At 34.6% G+C, this 23,834-nt stretch overlaps 2 protein-coding genes across 8 annotated transcripts; both read left to right on the top strand.

Moving 5' to 3' along the window:
- Positions 1-1,409: 1,409 nt before the first annotated feature.
- LOC104900321 (hypothetical protein) lies at positions 1,410-5,142 on the top strand. Of its 2 annotated transcripts, none has more exons than XM_010687718.4 (5): positions 1,410-1,920; positions 2,124-2,339; positions 3,021-3,232; positions 3,859-4,120; positions 4,508-5,142. In XM_010687718.4, the coding sequence occupies exons 1-5, from the start codon at positions 1,735-1,737 to the stop codon at positions 4,853-4,855; spliced, it is 1,224 nt and encodes a 407-aa protein (XP_010686020.2). In that variant the 5' UTR covers positions 1,410-1,734; the 3' UTR covers positions 4,856-5,142. The 2 variants fall into 2 exon arrangements, with proteins under 2 accessions (XP_010686020.2, XP_057252281.1); XM_057396298.1 differs by lacking the exon at positions 1,410-1,920 and adding an exon at positions 1,930-2,025.
- Positions 5,143-6,923: 1,781 nt separating this feature from the next.
- Positions 6,924-20,170, top strand: LOC104900320 (hypothetical protein). Of its 6 annotated transcripts, none has more exons than XM_048633748.2 (16): positions 6,925-7,213; positions 8,005-8,398; positions 8,681-8,924; positions 9,608-9,876; positions 10,765-11,526; positions 11,612-11,670; positions 12,528-12,590; positions 12,708-12,796; positions 13,674-13,739; positions 13,826-14,032; positions 14,156-14,455; positions 14,556-14,627; positions 15,904-15,974; positions 16,066-16,123; positions 18,263-18,515; positions 19,419-20,170. In XM_048633748.2, the coding sequence occupies exons 2-16, from the start codon at positions 8,115-8,117 to the stop codon at positions 20,006-20,008; spliced, it is 3,387 nt and encodes a 1,128-aa protein (XP_048489705.1). In that variant the 5' UTR covers positions 6,925-7,213; positions 8,005-8,114; the 3' UTR covers positions 20,009-20,170. The 6 variants fall into 6 exon arrangements, 5 of the variants coding, with proteins under 5 accessions (XP_048489705.1, XP_048489704.1, XP_010686016.2 ...); XM_048633747.2 differs by adding an exon at positions 7,856-7,903 and having other exon boundaries at positions 13,826-14,455; XM_010687714.4 differs by adding an exon at positions 7,800-7,903 and having other exon boundaries at positions 13,826-14,455.
- Positions 20,171-23,834: the final 3,664 nt, after the last annotated feature.

Raw genomic sequence — 23,834 nt, 5'->3', positions numbered from 1 at the left:
CCTTACGTGATGACTTGAGCAAATTGCAACATTATGTTTACGTATTGAGCTAATAATATTTTTTTTTTTGGTAGATGCTTTCTCATATGAATTTTTTTCTATAAAATTTAAGATATACAACGTCTCGATTCTCGAGCAAAGTAGGGTGAAGAGAAGCATCGTAATTTTAGGTTATGTTCTTTTCACTTTTACAATACTTATTTTTAACCAAAAAAGTTCCAATGAATCTGATAATATATATACTTACATCATAAATTTGACATAAGTGATATCAATTGTCAAAGTAAATTTATAAAAAAAAAAACTTTGTGTGTCTTGTCATAACAAAAAAAAAATAATTCTATAATAGTAAATTGTTCGGGCTAGGTTAAGATTGATAAACAAAAATTTGCCAACTAGTAGATGATAATTTATCCAACAGAGGCATACTAATACAGAATACAATTCTAAATTTCTTGATTAGGAGAAGGTCATTGATCTCTCACACTTGAGCAACAGGTGATAGTCTAGTGGTATTGGCATTATCACCGATCCCAGAGGTCACTGAGTCGAGTCTCACCCCCTTCTTTGCAAGGAACTTCATCCTACCTTTTAAAAAAAAATTGATCTCTCACTTGAAAACCAATCGTTATCCGCTCCTTTACTTCCCCCCACTCCCAACGGACTTTACATGCGTATAAGTCTGATTAACCTGTAATAGGATCAGGTTCATTATACACTTCTCCTTCAAACTTAAAAAATAATGAAAAAGTAAACTACACCAAAATTCTAAACATTATACACATATTCTTTGAAGGTCAAACCATCTATCTTAAAAAACAACTCGTTTATCACAATAGTTCAATACTAGTTTTTATATACACGCGATGCGTGCAAAAATAAGTAGAAAATGAATTTCTTTTAGGGAATGTAGAAAATTAAATTAATTGTATCTAATAAATTAGGGATATTTGGATTATTGATGGTTTTCTTTTTGTAATGTCTTTTTTTATGTTTTAAATTAATTAGGTAGTTTTCTTTTTTTTAATTTTTTTAAAAATTAAATTAAGTAGTTTTTTGACAGGAAATTAAGTAGTTAGAATAGAGTAATGAGGGTAAATAGAAATTTCTAATATTTCGGTGTTCTACCCCTTTTCCCATTTAGAATAGAGATAATTTAAGAACATCGGAGGAGGTAAATCAAACCATATCGACACGATTGTCGATTACACATTACACTTACACCTCTAACGAACCTAAAACTTACTGCAAAACCAATTACCAAACCAAATCTGGTTAATACTAGAAAGAATATTCTCACGAAGGCAGTGCACCAAAAAGAATTATTCTCAAGAAAAAAAGCATTTTCTAAAGTTTACATTAGTCACTCATCCAAGGCACACATTTTGCAAAAGATTTTAAACACATTCTCTCTTATAATCAACCCATTAACAAGAACAACAACATCAAGAATCTAGCAACCATTCTTTGAACTAAGACACATTACAATTTCTCTTCTTTGTTCTTTCCATCAAAGAGAATTCATAAAAAACACCCAAACAAAATCATGTCTTCCACTCCAAAAAATTTAACTATTTTCCCACTAGAACAATTATTCTTAAGAAAATAATTTCAAAACTTATACATTCATTTTTATTTCTATTTTTTATTCTTTAATTTTTTTATATTTTTTTTATAACTAATGAATTTTTTATACATTTTTTTGAGTTAGGAGGGAAATGGAATAGAAAAAAAATGCGCTTTTTATATTTATTTGCAAACTCTCTAAGCAAAAGGTCTTCAGCAGCATTTGTTAGTCAAAAGAGAGGTGGAGAGAGAAAGAAAAGCGCAGATCTTTTTCTCATCCATCTACTTGAAGATCTAAAACTTGAAAAACCCACTTTTAAGTCTCATTCTTTAGTCTTCATCAGAACTTATAAGGTAAAAAAAATGGGAGAAAAATAACAAAATTAATCAATGCCCTGAAATTTTTGATCTTTATTTCATTCTTATTTCTTGGGAAAATACAGAAAAGAAAAGAATGAAGTACTTTTCTTGCAGTATTTATTTTTTTGGGCAAAAAAAGTAGTTTTTTTTATTGGGTAACATTTGAAAGATCTCAACTTTTTTTGTTTTTATGACAGCATTTGCAGATGGGTAATATCTCAGGATGTGGGCATAGAAGGAGGACTTCAAAATCAATGGATGAGATTGAAATTGAATCACCCAGAATTAGATTGAGTGATGGAAGAAATTTGGCTTATAGAGAAACTGGGGTTTCTAAAGAAGAAGCAAATTTCAAGATCATTATTGTTCATGGATTTGGCAGCAACAAAGACATGAGTTTTTCTGCTCCTGAAGTACATAATCAAAACTCACTTTTTCTGAATTTTTGTTCATTTTTTTTTGGAATTTTAGAAAAATGGGATCTTGATTTTGATGGGTTTAATGAAATATTGGGATTTGAATTAGAAGAACTTTTGATGAATGATTGAAAATGGGAATTGGGTTTTGATTGATTAATGTAATTTGTTGAATTAGAGAGTGATAACTGATAAGACAGTGACTTATTATGTGTTTGAGTGTTCTGTCTTTCTTATTTTCTTTGATTTTTGACATTTTACTTGGAAATTGGAATACATATGAAGTAGAAATATCTATGTTATTGTTTGTTGGATCAAATTAGTTTAATTGTGATTTATCTGCCATGGATTTGAAATACAGATAGATATAGTTTGGGATAAGTGTGGGAGATATTCTGGGTAGTTGTTATCTGGTGTGTTAGATTTAAATTTCAGAGGTCAACTTGTTTTAAATGATTGGATGTGAGAAGAAGTATTATGTCATTAAGATAGAGCATATTCTCTTGTACCTTTTTTGTGATCCTGGAATCAGATTTTGTTAAGCAATTGGTCCCAAAAGATACCTAGAACTAGACTGTAAAAAGGGCTGCATCACCCTCTATGTGTGATACTATGATGCAGTTAGTTGATTCATTGTTTGAGACAGATCATCTTGATTTACAATGATTTAGTTTTCAGGGGATAATTCAAGATCTGAAGATATATATGTTGCTATATGATAGAGCAGGCTACGGAGATAGTGATCCTAACCCGAAAAGGTCCCTCAAGACTGAAGCATTAGATATCGAGCAACTCGCTGATCAGTTAGAGTTAGGACCCAAATTCTATGTTATTGGAGTGTCACTGGGATCATATCCTACTTGGAGTTGCCTCAAGTATATACCACACAGGCAAGTATATTATGTTAAGAGTCTTTATTTCTATTTGAACTTAACTTGTTTGCTCTACTTATTGGCTTTCAACTTAACTTTTTCGAATTAATTTGCACCTGTTACAACTTATCTAGTTGTTTGGGTATTGGCCTTGAACTGAACTTATCAGTGGTTATTCATTCTGAACTCAAGTCATCAATACTTATCTGTCCTGAACTTAACTTATGTGTACTTATTGGTCCTAAACTTGACTTATTTGTACTTATACATCCTAAAATAAGTGAAAGGTCAGGAGACAAGAGCCTTAGCTGCATAATTGTATCTCATCTGTGTGATTTGAGTGTAAAGCCAGTCGGAACTTGATTCTGTCCAAATCAAGTTTTATACCATTTCTTTGTCTACCATTACTCAAGTTCTCGACAACTTGGTGGTTAATTTTGATGGAGACCTTGCTTGTAAATAATTGAACTGATTCAAAACATGATTGGCCAGTCACTTCACTCGTGAAGTTTACGGAAAAATAAAAAAATTGAGAGAGGTTGGCCGAGAAACAATTGATTCTCACCTCATCTTTTATTTGGAACTTTCTTTTCATGTGTGAAAAGCTTATCTGACCTCTAGTCTATGAAATGATATTGGTACAGGCTGCAAGGCATTGCTTTAGTGGCTCCAGTTGTCAACTACCGTTGGCCTTCTCTCCCTAATGCTCTCATCAAAGATGACTTCAGAAGAGGTCTTGTTAAGTTAGGTTATTTTGTTTTGAAACACATTCCTGGTTTTCTATATTGGTGGATGACCCAAAAGTGTATCCCTACCGCCAATGTAATGGAGAAGAACCCTGTATTTTTCAGCGAAAGAGATATGGAAGTTCTGAAGAGAACTCCAGGATTTGAGCTTCTCAGTGAGGTACATATATATTTCAGAATCACAAACTTCTGTACTAATAAGTGGCAGTTGTAGTAAATAATAATGAGTGCAAGTGTAATGTTGCTAAAATGTGTCCCATAAAAATGTCTATATTAATGCTCTCCATTTCTAATTGTGTTTTTTCCGTAAATTTCCATTACCTTTATATACACCCTTAAAAATGGTAATGAAGATTTGTAAAGACAAAACACATACTTTGGGAATACTTGGAGATAAGAGTTGCATGATCATGGACATTGACATAGGCCTTTCATTGTAAATTACATAGTAATATCACTACATTAGAACCTTATATGCTGTTCATCACGTCTTACTGAATCTAATGGTGACAATGGTGTTGTTGTGTCTCTTCCTTGTCTCTAACAGAACAAAATAGAGCATAGAAGTGTTTTCGATAATCTTCGCCTTGATTTAATGGTGGGATTAGGTAAATGGGAGTTTGATCCATTGAAACTAACCAATCCATTTCCCAAAGACGATGGATCAGTTCATCTATGGGCAGGCTTCGAAGATAAGGTTGTTCCAGTTGAACTTCAAAGACATGTAATGGAGGATCTGCCTTGGATCAAATACCATGAAATTCCTCATGGTGGGCATCTGATTGTGTATGATACTGAAGTATGTGAATCCATTTTAAGGGCGCTTTTGCTCAACGAGGAACCTGCGAAGTACGTACCATTACCTGGTACCCCAAAGCTGGTAGCAGCATCCTGATTCTTATTACCTCTTTTTTTCAGTTAATCTGAATTGGTGATGTTTTGTGAAGTAAAAAAAGTTGATGAATTTGTAAAAAGAATGCATTTGAAGTTTTATTAGTTCCATTGGACTGGAAAAATTAGAGAATCTAACATGATTCTTATTATGGAGCCATGAAATGTAAGTGAAGATGAAGATAGGCTTCAATTATTGCATAGCTTGTAACCTGTACCTGTGATATGTACTGCAGTCTGCAGAGTCATTATTGTAAATATTTATGTATACTACATAAGTATTTATTACTACTTCCATTAGTTAAGATGTTGAAGTTCACAGGTAATAACATGACCTTTGTTTTTTTTTTTTCACTGCAATGTAACTGATTAATCTTTTTTCCATGGTTTACTTGCTTTTAGATGCCTGAAGAGGCATAAAAGCTGAGTTCTGTAGGTGAGAATTATATTTATTTTTTCACTGCAATGTAACTGATTAATACTAATCTAAGCAATTAAAACGAGCAATATTTGGTCTTAACTTCTATCTCTATGTGTAATAGAAGAGTGTATCTGTGTATATCAGTAAATGTAAGTAATAGGGCCGTGCAAAGACCAGGATCGGACTGGAATTTGGACCGGACTTGATTCCAGGTTCTCGATCGGTTCGGACGAATTGGACTGGAATTTATATTATTTTAGTAAAAAAAAAAGTTTATATGTTAAAAAAGTAAAAAGTTAGAAAGTTAAAAACCTGCAATTATTGTTAATAATCATACTTTACTATTATTGTTAATAAAGTAATAGTACTTTATACATGTGTAATAAATAATCTTCAAAAGTTGTACCCTTTTTTTCTTAAACTATCTGAAAAGGTTGATTTGTCTAATAAATTTTGAACACACTAGCTATCCTCATTTAGAATTAGATAAATATGGAGGGTAAGACCATGTTAAGTTCACATTAAAAAGATAAGTTTCAATAAAATAAGTTTAATTTAGTAGAAATAAGTTCAACTTGGTAAAAAATAACTTTAATTTAGCTTTAGCATGAGAAAAAACAAACAAAACAATCAATAGAAATAAATTTTGTTTAGCAAAATAAGTTGAACGAACAAAGCCTCGATAAATTTATTTTGAAGTTGTCTTTTTTTTTTTTGAAAGGATATTTTGAAGTTGTCTTAAACACAAAATAAGAAAAGAGAATATAAAAGGAGTATGGTACTTCCGGTCTCTAATCCTATCCTCAATTGCAATTTACCACACTATTTCTCTCTCTAAAATTCAACGAGGTAGAAATAACTCAATATAAAAAAATTCAACTTAGCAAACAAACAACTTTAGTTCAGCAAAATTTAGTATGAGAGAAAACAAACAAAACAATCAATAAAAATAAATTTTGTTTAGCAAAAATAAGTTGAACGAACAATGCCTCGATAAAATTATTTTGCACTAACAACCAAAAAGTGAACCATCTCCATTCTCTCTTATAGAAATTCTCGATTCCCTTTAGGGTTCTCCTTGAGAGGATTTTCTCTCCCTAAGGTTTCTTTTTGGTAGGGTTTTTCCCACCTCCATCGCTAGATTTTTCTTCTTTTTTGAAGGTTTTTCCTTCATTTTTTAACCTTCTTTCTCTCTCATCTCTTTTCTTCTCGGCCTCAATTGTTAATCTTTGTAGGACTTCCACTAGTGTTCGTACCGATGGTAATCCCCAAAAACTCCTTTCATTGCTCCAATAAATATATCTCATCCTTAAGATGATATCTATTTTAAAGTGTTCATTTTCTTTTTTTGTTCGTCCAATGAAGGAGGAAGATCTAACAATCTCTATTCTCTGTAAAAATCTAGAAGACCACGAAAGTATTTTTCACCCAAACGACTATACACCAACGGAAATTAAGCCGAATTAGAGTGAACTCACATATTGTATTGCTTCGTATGAAGTTTATTTTTATTAAGGCTATTTTTAATTAAATATGAGGTATCTAATTCTAAGTTGTTATATATTTGTGTCGAAATTATCGATTTTTCATAAATTAATTGTAAATACCTTTTAGCCATCTCTTATAAATTATTTTGAAGTTATCTTAAACACAAAATAACTAAATAAGAAAAGAGTGACAAGGGTACGGTATTTTAGGTCTCTAACCCTAACCCTCAATTGGAACTTTTCGACATTATTTCTCTCTCTAAGATTCACACATTTCAGCTTCTCATCTACTCAATTAACAAATTAGCAAGCGCAATTTCGTAATCGCATCATCAAATTACTTTCCCCCAAAATTTCAGGAGCAAATACGAAGAATTGGAGTTAAAGGATTGCGCGCAAATTTAACTTTTTCGACGAGATCGCAAACTTTTCATCTTCTTCCAAAATTTCCAAGGTTTGTATTTAATTAGTACCAAATTTCAACGGAATTTTTAATATTTGAGCATGAATTAGCTTAATATTATATCCAGATGTTGAGGGTTTAGTTGAACAATCAAGTTGGTAATTGAACTTGTTGAAACTCTAATTGTTATGGATAAGAAGTTTGATTTTATCTGAAATTGAAGTAATTTGGGTGTTTATATTAGCTAAATGTGACTAAACCAGTTTCACAAAGTCTTAGATTGTGTTTTTGCTGCTGGAATTTCTGCATTTTCGTGTTGAATTATGTACATATGGACTCAATGTACTGCATTATGCATAGACTGGTTATATCATTAATGTAATTGTATTACATTTTCCTCCAAGGTGGATTAGGGGAGGGATATGTTTGGTCATTGGAGTAGTTTTGTTGGAGTGCTTGGTTCTATGGTATCCCTTTATCCATGGGTTGCTTTGTTCTGATTAAAGCCGGGTTTGCGAAATTGGTAGTAAGTTAACTTAAAATCATGTTGTACTCTCAGCTGGCTTAGGATGAGGAGGGATTTGAGCCTCTATAAGCAATTCAAAAGGTCATAATTAGTTAAGTTTTATGCATGCAGGATACACTTTTGTATATCATGAGGAAATTTAAAAGATACAACTTTCTTTTTGACAGTTAATCCGAACTTAAAAAAGCATTTTGAGAGTCATAATGCTTGAGATGGTAAGGCATGGCTCTTTTTATGCATATGCGCTTGTTGTGCTTATTTTTATCAGTAGTATGCTTAGTTGACGGTTTTCGTTTGTTTTTGTCTCACATGACAGGAAATTTATTACTTTTTGCAACATGTGGGGCAGGTGACAGGAAATAATTATTTGGCACTTGTTTTGGTCATCTTGTTAAGTTTGCTGCTTAAATTTGTTCTGAGCTGTGCATGGTCGCTGATGGTGTAATGGCTGGTTCTGTGATCCGGGGTAGTGTCATGTCGTCACCTGCTGTGCCACCATTACACCAATATCTGTCTCTGGACCATATTTCATTGGGCACTCCGAAGTATACACGTTTAGGAGAAGCGAGGAGTGCTCTGGGTTTGTCTCTAGGAAGTGCATCTGAAGATATTCCATTCAGAGCTTCTAGTTTTAGACCTTCCCAACCTGTGTCCACTGAAGAGCTGAAGCAAATCCGAGAGAGTGTTTCGAATTCCTCTTTAAAGGCTAGGTAAGACTGGTGAAGCAATTTTGACTTTTTGCAGAACATGATTGAAGTACTAGATAAATTGTAGTACTAAGTTGCTACAATCATGCTTACTTGTCTTTGGTACCCTTATCAGTATCTTGCTCTATTGATCTTGACTTGCAGTAGTTAGTGCTACTTTCTTAGATATTGGGCACTAAGAATCTGTTGTAGCTATCAGCCCATCAAGGGTTCATTTGATGCTGCTGTAGGTCACTAAAAGCAGATAGTTGATGATTCACATTCACTTTGATGTGTTTTTACCAGGGAAAGGTCGAAAATGTTTCGTGATTCAATAAATAAATTGGAAAAATATAGGGAAGCCACAGGCTTTAAGAAGAGGCAACGTATTGATCTCTTGTCGAATGACAAGGCCGGTGGAGCAAGTTTATTGAAGATGGCAGGTCAACCTCCTCGTAATCTTCTTGACCAATCGGCTCAAAGATTAGAGGACAAGGCCAAGTGCGGTGGGATGAACAAGCGTTTTCGCACAACTGCTGGAGAGCTTAGGGTTTGTATCTGCAATTTACTCACAGTCCTTTTGCTTCTTCCTTTCTTTGCTTATGATTATAGTCCTAGAAACTTTTCAGGATTCTATTATCTTTATTTGTAAGGGAAGGACTTATTGTCCCCTTATATGCCTGGTAGACCATGACAGTTTACTTTAAGTTGTTCAAGAAAAAGTTTATGATATGTTCTCGTTTCTAAGTGCTTGTTATGCCCACTTATTTTAGACTAAAGTCTCTAAAAAATTTTCCCTGGATGTTTGTAAGAAGGAATTGCAAAGAATTCTATCTTCTTTTTGGTGAAAGGGGAGAGGAGGGGCAGCTGTCCCTGATAAGGTTATGTAGATAATATTGTAGAACCAGTTTCTTTTTTATATTAATTGGAAGTCCAGATCAGCCCCATGAGCTTTTAGCCAAAGAGATGCTGAATACTTATTTAACAAAGAAATGCTAATACTTGTGAACCCCCAGATTGGGAAAATTCTATCATTTCTTTTTCACTGAATTCACACATTACAGCAACTGAAAAATGTTGTTATGGTACCTTTTTCCCATTATCTCTATTGAATGTCACATAATAAGTTTTTAAATGCTCCAAAAATAGTTTTAGGACTTTAAGTATTTTACTAATACTTAATACATGAACTGCATGATGTCCTTGAAGCAATAACTGAAAGATTCTTTGCAGGTTGACAATAAATCTGGTTCTCTGTCGAAGGATCAGATTATTAATGAGAAGGACACAAACATCACTAAGGCTGTAAGTGGGGCTTCTGTTCCCGAAGAAAGGACACTGAGACTCTCCGCTGTGGGGGATGGTTGGGATAAAAACATGAAGCGGAAACGCTCTGTTGGGGCAATGGCAAGTAGATCTGGAGATGGTGACTTCAAAAGATCAATGCATTCAGAGCTCAGTTCTGATTCCAAATCGGCTTCTTGCGACGCCTCTTCTATAAGGTATTGCTTGTTTCTTATAATGTTTGGTATCAGAGAGTGGCAGATCCTGTTGTAGCATACATCCTGAGAAGGTTCTCTTCAGCAGTAAATGTAATCAAATAGTAGTTGTATTTCCATCCTTTATTTTGTTGTGGTCTTTTGCTTTTATTTTGAAGGTTTCTGTGCATTTGTTTGTGGGCTGTTGCTAGTACTTCCTCCGTTTCTTTTAACTTGCTACACTTTGAATTTCACGCTTGCCGATGTACTATTTTGACTATTAATATCTTTAATTGTGTATTAGAGTAAAGTATAAAAAATTGATTTTATGAATCCAACGACATATTACATTATAACATTTGATTTTATATAATAGTAAATAATGCATGGTCAAACCACATAGATGAATAGTGGAATTTTTGAAGTGTAGCGAGTAATTTGAAACGGAGGAAGTAGTTAGCTTTCTGTCAATTCAGGTTTTTGTTTTTCAAGAATATTTGCTTAGCTGCATTCTCCAAAGGGACAATGAAATTGTCTCTTAGATTGGAAGGGCTGGATATCTTGAGTAACTTGATGTTCCCAAGGTAGGAATACCTCAGTTGACCTGCTGTCTGTGCTTCCATGTTTTTGAATTTAGTAAACTTGTTGTGGGCTAGGTGGACAAATCATGATGGTTTCCTTGGTCTGAAAAAAATCTTACCTTGGCCATCATCTTTGGGGCTGTTGAGATGAGTTGTTAGTGAAAACTTTTTGATGATGTCTGTTAAATCTAAAACTTGCTCTGAATAGTTACTACATGCTTTACATGCACCTGACATCTAAGGGATCTGACAAGAAGTTTATGCTGGCCATTTCTTTATGTCGCTTGTTATATGTTGGATGAGTCAGATTTTTTTCTCTTTCTTTTTAAAGATTGAGTGGCAGATCAAATGCTAAGCAAGGGACCTCAACTGGAAGTCCTGTAAAAGGAAAGATATCTAGGGGTCCACGGAGTGGTCCTGTCATGGTGGTGAACTCTTCTTCTAATGTTCAAGCCTCCTCAGATGCATGTGAAGGTTGGGAACAGTCTACAGGTACCAATAAGGTGATATCACTTGATTTGATGCAGAATCATCCTCGGGCTGCTAATTCGTCTTATATGCTTGGACAATGGGGTGGCCAGCGACAACAGAAAAGTTCACGTAGCAGAAGAACAAATGTGGTTTCACCTGTCTCAAATCATGAAGAAGGTCAAATTCCTTCACTAAAATATTCTCCACCTGCTATTGGTGCCAAGAGCTGTTTCAATGGTGAATCGGGATGTTTGGAATCTGTTGACATTCATAACAATAATGTAAAAAGTAAAATTAAGGTTGAGAATATGCCATCTCCTGGTCTTTTGTCAGAAGGTGAAGAAACAAAAGGCACGGACCTCAGATTGGAAGAGAAAGGACCAATTTCTAGTGATGTCGTGCTAAATGGGAAGGGTAAAATGCGTGCTTTTATCTTTCCTACCAAGAGGAATAAAAATGTTTTGAATGAAAATGTTGGTGATGGCGTGCGGAGGCAAGGAAGGACAGTGAGGGGCTTACCCTTTTCAAAGCCGGGGCTCTCACAATGTGAAGCTAAGTTGGAGAATGTGTCAACAACAAAACGTATTCAAAGTGCAAGGCCTGGTCCAGATAAGATCAAAAGGTTTTAAGATCTCTTACTCTCTATAAAATGAGGTTGGTTCATCTTTTTTGTATTTTTCAGTCGCTGATTTTTTTTTTATTTGCAGTAAATCGGGACGTCCACCTTCAAGAAAGGTGTCAGATGGGAGGACTTTCACTCGTAATTGTAAGATTTGAGTTCATTTTTCATCTAATGTTGCTTTTAATTAGTGTACAGACTGTTTTAGTTTGGGCAGTGTGAATTGCAACTGTTACAGTAGTTACAAGCTAGTATGTTTGTTGTGTACTGTACTCCCTGTCCCTCCTTATAATACATATGGTCTCTTTAAATATAATGTTAAAATTTATTAAATTATGTTACTAGTATTAGTACCTCATGTCCTCATCCCTCTTTGTCGGAAGTGGAAGGCCAGTTCAGTTTCCAACTCTAGAGGTTCTTTACTTCTTCTATTGAGTTCACTGGATAACTGTTGCCAAACTGGTTTCTTTTGTTTTAACTCATTATGACATGTGAGTCGCACTAAAGCATTGAGATGACTGATGGAAATTTGGTTTCTTTGAGGACTGTCTATCAAGAATATTAGACTTAGTTTATTCTGTTGTAATAAGGCTTCTGCAACTGCGTCCTTATTACATATCTGATATCACCTACATAGGCTTACCTTTGTCCTAAGTACTAAGCAAAGGGCATTTGATTTATTAACTATCATGGATCTTTAGATCTACCTTCTATTGTCATTTGAGGCATCACTCATAGTTTAATCTACTTCTTGTATATTATTGATTCTGTCTGACAGAATAATTATTGATTTGCCGTCTTTTTCTTTTGGGTTGAGGGGGGCGGGGTGCTGCAGTTTGCTAGGTTTCAATGGTTGGTATACTTGTATTGATTTTGTGTTTATAAAAACCACCATATACTGGAGTCTAAAACTTACTGAAACACTAATACTAAATATGTTTCTTGTTAACGTATCACTTTCTCTCTGTCTTGCTCTCACATGCACCTATTGTTCCTCCTACCAGGCGAATCTGATGATGATCATGAAGAATTGCTGGCTGCCGCTGCTGCTGCTCGCAAGGCCAGCTGTATAATTTCTGTTTCCCTTATCTCTTGAATCTTAATCTATTTGTGTGTCCAAATGCTCTTTCCACAAGCTTTTTATATATATTGCCTGTTTAAACTTTATATGCATTGTTTTGCAGACATTTCTTGTTCTGGTCGGTTCTGGAAGAAAATGGAACCATTTTTTGGTTCTGTTAGCTCACAAGATGTAAGCTATATGAAACAAGAGGTAATACAGTTAGACAGGACATGTTATATACTCCCTCCATTTCTTTTTTTTCTTCCTGTTTTCCTTTTTAGGCCATTTCAAAGAGTTCTTCCTACTTCAAATTTTTTCTATTTATGGTGTTTTCTGTTTCCTTATAATGCCCCGAATTGTAGTTAGTACTATTTACTACACTTTTCCTACTTTTTGTTCTAAAAGTGGGCCCACATGGAGTCTTCATTTCCCAATTATCCAATTTAATATACTTCCTTCATTTTGTTTTAAATAGAACGTTTGCTTTTTCACGCAACCCAACACACTTTTTTAATCATTAATATCTTTAGTAATAAAAAATCTAAAAAAGTTATAATTTGATAATATACATCGAAACGAATCTAACAAAATCCCACTTGACTATGTTTTTTTATATATAATGGCGATTAATTGGAGTCAAAATTGATTAATGAATAGTGTCATTTCACACAATGTTTCATTCAAAACAGAAACGGAGGAAGTAATTTTCTCTCGCTTGTCAAAAAGCAAAAAGTATACGTAATAGAAAAAAGTGTAGGATTTTATCAATTATACTTCTTGTATTAAATAAACGCAACACTTCCTATTATTAGAAGTTTTAAGTTCAGTAGAATTTTTCTTTATTTGACTAATGATTCTCTCTCTCTCCACATGATATAAATCATCTTTTTACCTCTATTTCTCTCTTCATTTCATGAGCACCCTTAAATATTGTGCCTCTCCCCTTGCACTTATTATAGAATGGAGGAAGTATGTTCTCACACACGCACATGCACGCACGCACGCGCGCGCGCACACACACACACACACACACACAAGACTTGATCATAAAGAGTTTGCTAATATCTAACTGTTGCAACACTTGTAGTTGAGCCTTGCAGAGGATCTAGAGGACAGCTTATCAGTGATTCAGGGTGCTCAATATAACATTGTGGTATGTTACAACTTGTTTTCTTACCTTGTTCAAATTGGTTTGTGCAGCTCTTATCTGTTTATTTATGATGCTATTTATTCTGGCAGGGTGTGTTCATGCACAAAGAAAAGGCTGATGTTTCCCCTAGAAAGAGAAGTTGCGATTCCAATCAAGTAGTAGATAAGGATGAAGTATTATCAAATGGATTGACTGAGGGAAAGAGGTCGGAAAAGTTTTCTTCCTTGTACCAAAGAGTTCTGTCTGCTTTGATTGAAGAAGATGAAAGTGAGGGAATTTACAATGGGAATGAAGGAGTGAGTATGTCATTTCAGTGTACTAGTGATGACTCTCACTGTGGCTCATGTAATTATGTTGATGCTGATATTAGAGACAGAGACAGACTTGACTCTGAGGCTGAGTCAATGGTTGATTTTCAGATTCCAAAACGCTGCTCTGGAGACCGATTTTCTTGTAATAGGAGTGTCACATCAAACACAACGAGGAATGCAAGTATGTCTGATTCTTTGTATAGCAGTGGAAGGTGGTTGGGAGATGATGGTCTCTCTCACTCAGATGCAGAGTTTGTTAGTGGAGTTTGGCAGAATGATATGTGTGGGCCACAACCTGGAGATCTGATAGCATCTGGAACTTTTCTTGATTCCCAATATCCGCTGATGTGTGTTGATGATAGACTAATGTTGGAGCTGCAGAGTGTTGGATTATATCTAGACGCAATGGTAGTGCATTCGTTGCCATCACATTTCATAGCTTGATACTTTGGTTCATCGAACTCTATTATTTGGTTGTTTCTGTTCTTACTCGTGTCCTCTGTTGTAGCCTGATCTGGCCGATGGAGAAGAAGTGATTGACAGAGATATCATGGAGCTTAAAGAGGGGCTCTGTGATCAGGTAGGGTTTTAGTATTTTTTCTACTATTTGACAAGCATTTTTATTTTGCAGCGTAGTTGACACAAATGTCTAGTACTTTACAGTATATTTGAACATGGTTACATGTATTTATACCAGAGAAGGATTTCGTGTTTGGCTAGTTGGCCTTAGTCGTTTCCCTTAGGGGGTTGTTGAACTTATTACAGAAAAGCTATGTTACTTGGACTCTTTGTTTCATTTGAGTACCCATGTCCAGTCCTAGCACTTCGATACGCATATGATACTTCAACACTTCATTTTGGGCCAAAACTAGTTATTAGGCCCGGGCTACGCCCCGGGTAAGGAAAATTTTCTTTTATTAATATTATAATTTAAGATGATAACACTAAATATTATTTGGTCTAGTGGTTAAGACTTTAGTGTATGTTCTTGAGGTTCCGGGATCAAACCTTACACTATGCAATTTCTAATCTTTTTTATTGTTGTGGATTGCATGGAGTAAAACTCCCTTAGGGAGAGCGTCACGTGTCACCATTTCTGGCTTAGGCACGCCTTTTAATATATTAGTATAGATTATGCAATTTTCACAAAATAAACAAATCGGTCACTTAGATAGGTGCACGTGTGTGACATGGGTACTAGAGTCCGAGTAACATAGCAAAATAGTCAAAGGAAGGTACAAAATATCCAGAAGAGGTTAAAAGAGGTTTGGAAACATCTAAAAGGTTCAAAGACTCTCAGTTTGACTAATTTTACAACGTTGTTGGTCTATCGTTACTACTACAAAATTGCATATTATTTTCACTACTACCAGTATTACTTCAATAGTTGTGGTTGGAGTTAAGTAGTAGCTTAATCATAGTAATGCTAGTATTAGTAGTTGTCGTTTTTCTTATTTTTTTAATTTTCACAAATATAGAATTTTAAGAATGCTAGTATTAGTAGTAGTTTTTATGAATTTTGTAACTTTCACAAATATAGAATTATAAGAATGCTAAGTTCAGTAAATTATAGAAAATTATACAGTAACTGTTTTTTTTAAAAAAGTTCAGACTTCATAATAAGCAAAAATAAGTTGAAGGAACAGCTCTTTAGTTTATGAATTATTGAAAATCTAGTTTCTGGGAATAGGAACTGGAAACTCAGAAGGCCGTCTGATATTCAATTGAGCTCTCTGGATTTAAATGTTCTTGCTATGCTCATTGTTGTCTTTATTAAGCGATTCGCATGCTTCTATCTCCTTTCCTGGTCCTCTTCCTCTCTATTGTCCTTACATGTTTGCTGTGGTTCATTGCAGATTGGGAAAAAGAAGGGCAACTTGGTCAAGATTGATAAAGCTATTAAAGATGATAAAGATATGGAGAAACAGTATGGATTTCCCCTAGAGCCAATGTAGCTTAATGCCTCCCCTTTCCTTGCTAGCACTCCCTCCCCTCACTATATCCTTTGTAATTTGCAGGTGCATTGAGCAGGTTGCCATGGAACAGCTGATACAGATGGCTTACAAAAGGCGAATGGTAAACTTTTCTTTATTTATTTCTTTGTTCTTCCTTTCGCTATTGGAGGTGATAATGAGATGTCTTGTACACAATTTTCATAAGTTGATTTGAAACTACTGGCATTATGTCATTCACAAATTCACCTTTTTATCTTATCTGGCTTGGGACGTGAGGGTGGGATTGTTCGTGTGGATGCATCATTTTTAATGGAGAGGAAATATTCACCATTGTTTGGCTTTGAATTAAATCATCAAATGGACTTAATTGTAACGATGTATTAAGTTGGATTTGCTTACATATAGGATTCTGCCTCTCATTTCCTGTTGAGGTGATGCTGTATAGTGCATACATTCCCCCCCCCCCCCCTAGGCCCTACCTTGCTGGGTTTTTTTTGTAATATTGGGTAACGTTGCTGAATATTCAACTTTTAAGTTGCCTTTGTGTAGCATACAAGCTTCTAAAACTATATAGGCGGTTTTTTCAATCAATATGCTCTGTTGACCTCTTAGTTTCAAAAGGTGCAACGCGTGAGGCAAAGGGAGGCGCAAGGCGCACACATCTTATAGGCGAGGAGCAATTTTTTAAAAAATAATTTTAACTTTGTTAGTGTACTTTTTTGTATTGAATTTCAGTGGATGAACCCATATATGATTATAAACAATAACAGTAATTAAATCCCTATAAAAAGAAAAATGAAAAAAGCCGTCGAGAGTTGAGATATCAGAAGGGGAAGGGAACATGAATATGAGGGGAGTGGGACTGTGAGAGTATGCGCTGTGGGTTAGGTCAGCCTAATTTTGACTTCTTTTACATTCTCTCCAATCAAATGATTACTGAATTTTAAATAAAATGGAGAAAAGAAAATAATTTGAAAAAAAGAAATATAAAACTGAAAGCAGAAGCTCAAGGATCCAGATCGAAGAGGAAGAGAGAAGATGACAAAATAGGACGATGAAGAGAGGAAAACCAGATCGAAGAGAGCAGAGATCGAAGAAAACTTACTTGAAATTTCTTCACTGGCGGCGATCACCGGCAGATCTGGTGCCAGAAGTCACCGAGGATGCTCGTCGGCGATCTCTGTTGTAGCTGGCAAGTCAATAGACCTATCAAATCAAAAAATAGTTCTAATTCAAATTAGGGTTTTGCCCTCAAATTGGGGATTTTTATTTTTAGGTGAAAATTTAAAAATTTCATGCAATTAAGTGGGATTTTGCTCGGAATGTGTTAATGAAAGCTAGGTAACATTTAATTTAAAAAATTTTCGTCTTCTTCAAGTTCAATTCAAATAGAGTTGTTTGCGCCTCTGCCTTTCCCAAAGGTGGCTATAGGCGTGCGCCCGACGTCGCCTCTCGTAATGCGTTTCGCCTGACTGTGTAAGATGCGATTTGGCTAGCGCCTCCACTCGTCTGCCGCCTAGGCGTCCCCCAATGCGCCTTTTTAAAACTAAGGTTGACCGTGGGAGAATCGAAGAGGGATTGTGGCTTGTGACTCTTCTTCCCTTGATAGGGAGAGAGGAAAGAGAACTCTGGATACTGAATCCAGTGAGTAGATCTGACTATGAAGATGTGTAAATTTCTTTAGCTTGCTGCAGCTTGTTTGACATCTGCTTAGCGACTCTTATTACGTCCTATAGTGTCTCTTCACTTTGGTGATTTGAATGCTATATAATGTGATTATTTTCTTTAGGGTTATATCTTTCTCTCTTGTGGACCGTGTGGTGACTGGGTGTTGGTATTTTCAGATTTTCACATTCAGAAAGGATCATTGCGTTATTTTCTTTCTCTTCGATCCCTCATTATCCCTTAGAGCTCTTTGAAGAAGATTTTGAGTCTGTGGAGGAATCACCTTGTCTTTATAAGGTTACTGTTGCTGGACGCCATATTATGTAAGACAAGTATATTAGTACTTGCACTGTCTGCTTCAGATTGGCGAAGACCATCGTAGCAGCTAAATTCTTCAAAACTTGACTGTATACTTATATGATCGTACAGGTTAAAAAAGTTGGATAAAGAGCCTTTTGTGTTTCTGGTGCCGTGGTGTGAATTTTCGGAAATCTTTGGCATATATACATGATGCTTGGATTTAATATCTTATTTGTGATCAAATTAGCTTGTACAGCTGTGAAGTCAGAATTTTAATGTGTTTTTATCTCTATAGGCTTGTCGAAGAAATAATGCTTCCAAAACTGTAATGCGCAAGGTGTCCAAGCAAGTTGCAATGGGTTTCATAGAACGAACTCTTGTGAGGTGTAAAAATTTCGAACTCACTGGAAGGAGCTGCTTTAGCGAACCTGCTCTGCAAAATGTTCTGTTTGCATCATCTCAAGTCAATGAAGCAGGTGCTGTCACTGCAACTGATGGTGATATTTCCCATGGAGCTCCCAAATGTCGTATGGATGCTACAAAAACTGGTATTATACTTGACTTTATAAGGAGAAAATCTTTTATATACCCCGAATACTTTGAAATAAGCAATTCTATATCATAGTTTTCTCTATAAAATTCAACTGTTATGCCTTTCTATATAGAGACTTTCAAGGTAGAAACAATCTGATTTGACTTTGAGTTGATTGCTGCACTGCTCTAAATTGATTAAAGGGTAATAACCATCACCATGTTTTCTGTAAGTAAGAAAGTGGTAATTAATTGAAGGTCAAATCTGATCGTTTAAAGTTGCAGACTTGCATTATTAACTTAAAAAGTCATTAAGGTAGTTGCTTTAAAATATCTGTATAAAGGTTGTACTGAAATAATTTCCTATTTAATAGTTCAGGTAGATGCATTAGTTTGTTAAAGACTACAGTGTGTTGGGAGGTCGCTGAGTTCCTTCGAGAGCACTTCATATGCTTTATCAGATTAGAAAAACTATATAGCTACAAGCGGTTGAGCTTGAAGCATTAATGCCTCTGTTACATAAAGAATACAGGTTCATTAAAAAGTCGCCACTCTATATATAATCGCTGGTAACCAGAACCTTTTGTGTGATTCAAGATAGTTTCATCTAGCTTTTTTTGAATCTTAATATAATGCACATCTTCCTCCCTAGTGTGTTTCTTTTCTATTTATCTTGTGTCATCGTTCTGCAGCACAGTGTTCTCTGTCTTCAGCAATTGGTTTTGCCAATTGGACAACATATATTTGTTAGGATAAGATTTACCTCAGGCGTTTTGATAATATTTTGGATATGTTATATACCTTAGATTTATTATCTTCCATATTCTTCAGTTCATGTGCAGTTTTTTTTAGCCTGCTGTGTCCTCTATTCCTTCTCTATTGTGTTTTGTTTTCTTATTCAATTTCTGTCACATGTCCAGATTTCACCTCGTTTAGTGTGCTGGATTCTTGCATCGATAATCTCGGAAGAGGTTATATTAATTCTCCACAAGCTGTCAATCGTTCTTCTGAACATGGTTTCAAAGAATTCGAATCATTATCACACAAGGGAAAGAAGAGGGAACTACTCCTTGATGATGTTGGTGGTAGCTCCATCATTACTGGGGGAGCTAAAGGAAAGAGAAGTGGGGGAGACCGAGATCAAGGTAGAGGTGCGCTGATGGCTAGTGCTGCGTGCGAGACTCAGTCTGTCTTAAGCTTCAGCAGTGAGCACAAACTTAAAACCAAGCCTAAGAATTCAACCGTGGCTGTGCAACCAACATCAAGTTCAGTCCAATGGCAAAGCTCTGAACACAACAAGAGGGTCCAGGAAATCGGACCTTCAACTGGGAATGTTCCGGAAGAAGCTTGTGAGGTAGCAGATGAGCATATTGATTTTGATGCCATCCAACTTGGTATTTCTAATGATACCAATGGACCTGAGGATTTCAGCGATTGGTTTAACGGAATGCAAGATTGTTACTCAGCTGGTTTAGAAATCCCCATGGACGACCTTAATTCGGTGCTTTAGATTGTGATTGTATATATGTGTACATTTATTTTGGCTAACTAGACTAACATTGCTTAGCATATTGAATTATTTGCTCACTTGGGCTCTAATGAAAAGGCTGTAAATAATTGTGATTAATTGATTTAATTGCGTATTTGTTAAGATCTAAGGTTAGTTTACTGATGCTTAGTATACTTTCCAGTGTATCTTACTGTATCTTGACTTTGTTCACTTTGTTAATTTTGTTATTAACGAGTTAGAAATACAGTTTTCATCAAGATAGAGAAATCATTTGTCAAATGGGTTGATTATGTTCTTATTTTGTTTCTTTGTAAGGGTTGGAGACCCAAGAATTTGACAATTGGAGTATAAAACCGTTAACCAATTAAGAACTGTTCAAATTTCCTATTAATTTCACTGAAGTCTCATCAGTATGGTGCATTACAAAGTCTAGTTCGAATGAATCGCTATACTTTTACTCCCTTCTATCTCAATTAATTGTTTCTTGTGGTGTCAAGGATGTCTTGGCTTAATAGTTGAGATTGAGGTGCTGTGAACGATATTGTTACAGGTTTGAATCCTCCCTCTCTTTTTTTGTACTTTGTATTGCCTTCGTGGCTCAAATAGATAAAAAAAAATATTTCTTGTGGTTCATTTGATAGGTGATGATAAATTGTTTTTGATATAAATATATAATTGAGTTTACAAATAATTATGCACCGAATTCTCATGGCGATGTCCATAGACTATTATAATGCTTGTTTAATTGAAATATTTTCTTCTTAAATTTTCAGTTTTATTCATTAGCGCTTCATTTATGGATAAAGGTACTAAATTTTAATATAAATTAATAATAACACATGTTTGAGGACGAAATTATTATTATGGATATTGGCATATGCTTTTTTCCTTACAATATTGTATGTAAATTATTATACTTGTTGTATTTTGTATGCGTCAACTGAATGCATCAGGGGCGGGGCAAACATAACGGGGGCCCTATACGCTCTTATAAAATTGGACCCTTCATATTTAATTTATAAAAGATATTAGATTCTCAATTTTAAAAAATACTTTTATATTGAAAATAATATCTAATTACATCATATTAAAATAATCTAAACAAAATCAGCAACCACACATTGTACATCAATTTAAAACCGCCCATCTCTTGAACTTCTCCGGCAAAATTTGTTGAATTGAAGTTTAAGAGTAAATTTTATTGGAAAATTGCAAAAAAAAAAAAAATATAGGAGTATGAGTAGAAATTAATGAGAGAGAGTTAGGAAGAGAGAAAAGAGTAGCTATTAATAGGGAATAAGCAGCCAAAGAGTGATGGTTAGTATTAATGTGAATAAGTGATGAGTCAGCAGTCATAATTGAAAGAGTAAAAACTAAAAAAAATTGCTCCTACCAAGAATCGAACCCGCACCCCTGTTGCCAATCCCTTACCACTTTACCACTAATCCAAATGCTTTCCTTTTGTTTTAATTTCAAACATTTAATACATATAATATATTTCGAGGCCCCTCTATTTTTGGGGCCCTATTCCGTCGCCTATACAGCATGGGCCAAGAACCGCCCCTGGAATGCATAGTCGACCAAACGAGTTGGTAAACTCATGCACAAGTTTTAAAAGATATGTTATTTATAGTTGACCAAATAATTATCGTTGGCTTTGACAATAAATTAAAAAAAAAAAATGTACCTATTTTGTTACAATTTTATTTCTAAATCAATAATTAAAAAGAACAGATGTTGCAATATCTTGTACAAGATCTCTCGACCTTTAGTAATTAGTACTACCTCCGTTTCTTTTTAATTGTTACACTTTGACATTTTACACTATTCACAAATTGCACTTTGACCCTCGTTTGTGATTTATATGTGAATAAAAACATAGTCATGTGGGATCTTGTTAGATTCGTATTAGTATGTATTATATTAATATGTAGTTTTTATATTTTTTACAAATACAAAATTAGAGATATAAAGGCTTAAATTAGTGCATCGGCATGCGTGAAAAATGTAAGTGTAATAATTAAAAAGAAACGGAAGTAGTAATTAGCAATTAGCATTCAATTCCAAGATAAGATGCTTGTTATAAGCATTGCTGTTACATACTAAATTATCCTAAACAATTGATCTATTCTTGTATTATAAGTTGTTTCTTTAATGTGTATTTTGATGTTTATCTATTGTATTTGTCAACTACATGAGCTCAACTATCCTTGTCCCACCACCCATTCCCCTTAACAACTTGAAATACTTCTCTTAATATAGTACCAAGTTTTTGCCTGACCTAATTTTGTGGTGGATATATAATAAAGTTGACTTGTTTTGGGTTTTAACCTTTCCTTACTACGAGAAGACATAACTCATTTATTTTTTATCAACGATGTCTTGGCCTAGTGATTATTGAAGTGTTCTGAATGATATGTCACAGGTTCGAATCCCCTTCTCCTTCTTTGTACTGCCTTCGTGACTCATATGAATAACAAAAAAGACATAAATCATTTTTGTTTTAGTTGATGAATGAAACGGGTCTAATACAAAGAATATTCCAGGCCCGACAATGTTTTGAGGTCCAACACAATCTTTACCATTGAGCGAAGATAACTTGGCACAAGACATGCCTCTATGGAATTGTTCTTTGCATACATGGTAAGTTGTAACACGAGTAACAATTAGTTATCAGTTATTTATTATCAAACATCTTTATACAAATAACTTATACAATCAATTCAAATCAGTTTATATAATCAGCTAACAACTATCAGTTATCCCCTGATTGTCAAACAAAGTCTTTATTAGATACAATCAATATACGTCCAAAGCTTAGGCCAATTAATTGGTAAAAGAGAAAAGAAAGGTCTCAAAATTCTTGTATTGTTTAGTTTTTGTGTGTGCTCAATCCTTTATTGACTCATCCTTTCTTGATCCACATGCATGAGCCAGCTGGTTTTGGCCCATTAACCAGACGACCACAACCCATCTCATATCTCCTGATAACCAGGTCTAAGCCCTTGTTTTCTATCTTTTTGGATTGAACTGAGCTGAATTGGACAAAACTTAAGTGAATTGAAACTGTAAGAGGAATTTATTTGAACTGCAACGAATTTCCATTAATTCAGTCCACAAGAACAAAGTCCGAAACTAATTTCTTTTTAAGTACTTCCCTTCATTTTCGTTAGATGGCACAACTTAATTTCCTTTAAACATATTATATCTGGCAGAAACCTTCTCTCAAAAATAGCCGTGCATGGTGGATTAACACTTTGATTTGGTAGAAAGGATCTAAATGCACTACAGATATAGAAGATACGGTGATTTCTCAAAAAGAAAATACAAGTAGCAAATTAAAGCACATTTTGGCAATGACAATTATAATTATTAATCATATTACAATATCCATTCTAAGCCACTCATGATAATGGAACCAAAAGTGTAAAAGCCAGAGAAGGTGTAAATGTATATATTAATTAATACTCAACTTTAATTAGATTTGATTAGCTAATCACTAATCAGTGTCTAATGATGTGATATGGATAGGAATAATAATGATTACGGTAATATGAGTATTATGTTGCATGGATTCCCTGTCATAAGCTGGAAATTTATCTTCTTTCTTAGTAAGGTCACTAATTAATTAAACAGTGTTTTCAACTGTATGTGTGCATATATCATCACCTAATTCATACTTACTTCTAATCTTTTTCAAAAAATTGTGTTTTTATTATGCAGTTTGATCAATTATGCTGCTATATCTTCTTATTTTATTGTATGTGTGTATGTTAGGGGAAGTGATGGAAATCAATCCGAGGATCTTCTGAAATCGAAAGGAAAG

Source organism: Beta vulgaris, chromosome 7, assembly GCF_026745355.1.
Source record: "Beta vulgaris subsp. vulgaris cultivar EL10 chromosome 7, EL10.2, whole genome shotgun sequence".
NCBI classification, from domain to species: Eukaryota; Viridiplantae; Streptophyta; class Magnoliopsida; order Caryophyllales; family Amaranthaceae; genus Beta; species Beta vulgaris.
Note: the sequence above shows the minus strand (reverse complement) of the source record. Positions and strands in the feature narration are given on the sequence as shown.

Bases quoted from the DNA above. Each gene is read 5' to 3' on its own strand.
- LOC104900321 (XM_010687718.4), top strand. From the start codon at position 1,735: ATGCGCTTTTTATATTTATTTGCAAACTCTCTAAGCAAAAGGTCTTCA. The intron at 1,921-2,123 runs GTAAAAAAAATG...TTTTTATGACAG, and splicing joins TCTTCATCAGAACTTATAAG to CATTTGCAGATGGGTAATAT. The intron at 3,233-3,858 runs GCAAGTATATTA...ATATTGGTACAG, and splicing joins CTCAAGTATATACCACACAG to GCTGCAAGGCATTGCTTTAG.
- LOC104900320 (XM_010687716.4), top strand. From the start codon at position 8,115: ATGGTCGCTGATGGTGTAATGGCTGGTTCTGTGATCCGGGGTAGTGTC. The intron at 12,591-12,707 runs GTATAATTTCTG...ATTGTTTTGCAG, and splicing joins TGCTGCTCGCAAGGCCAGCT to ACATTTCTTGTTCTGGTCGG. The intron at 16,124-18,262 runs GTAAACTTTTCT...TTATCTCTATAG, and splicing joins TGGCTTACAAAAGGCGAATG to GCTTGTCGAAGAAATAATGC.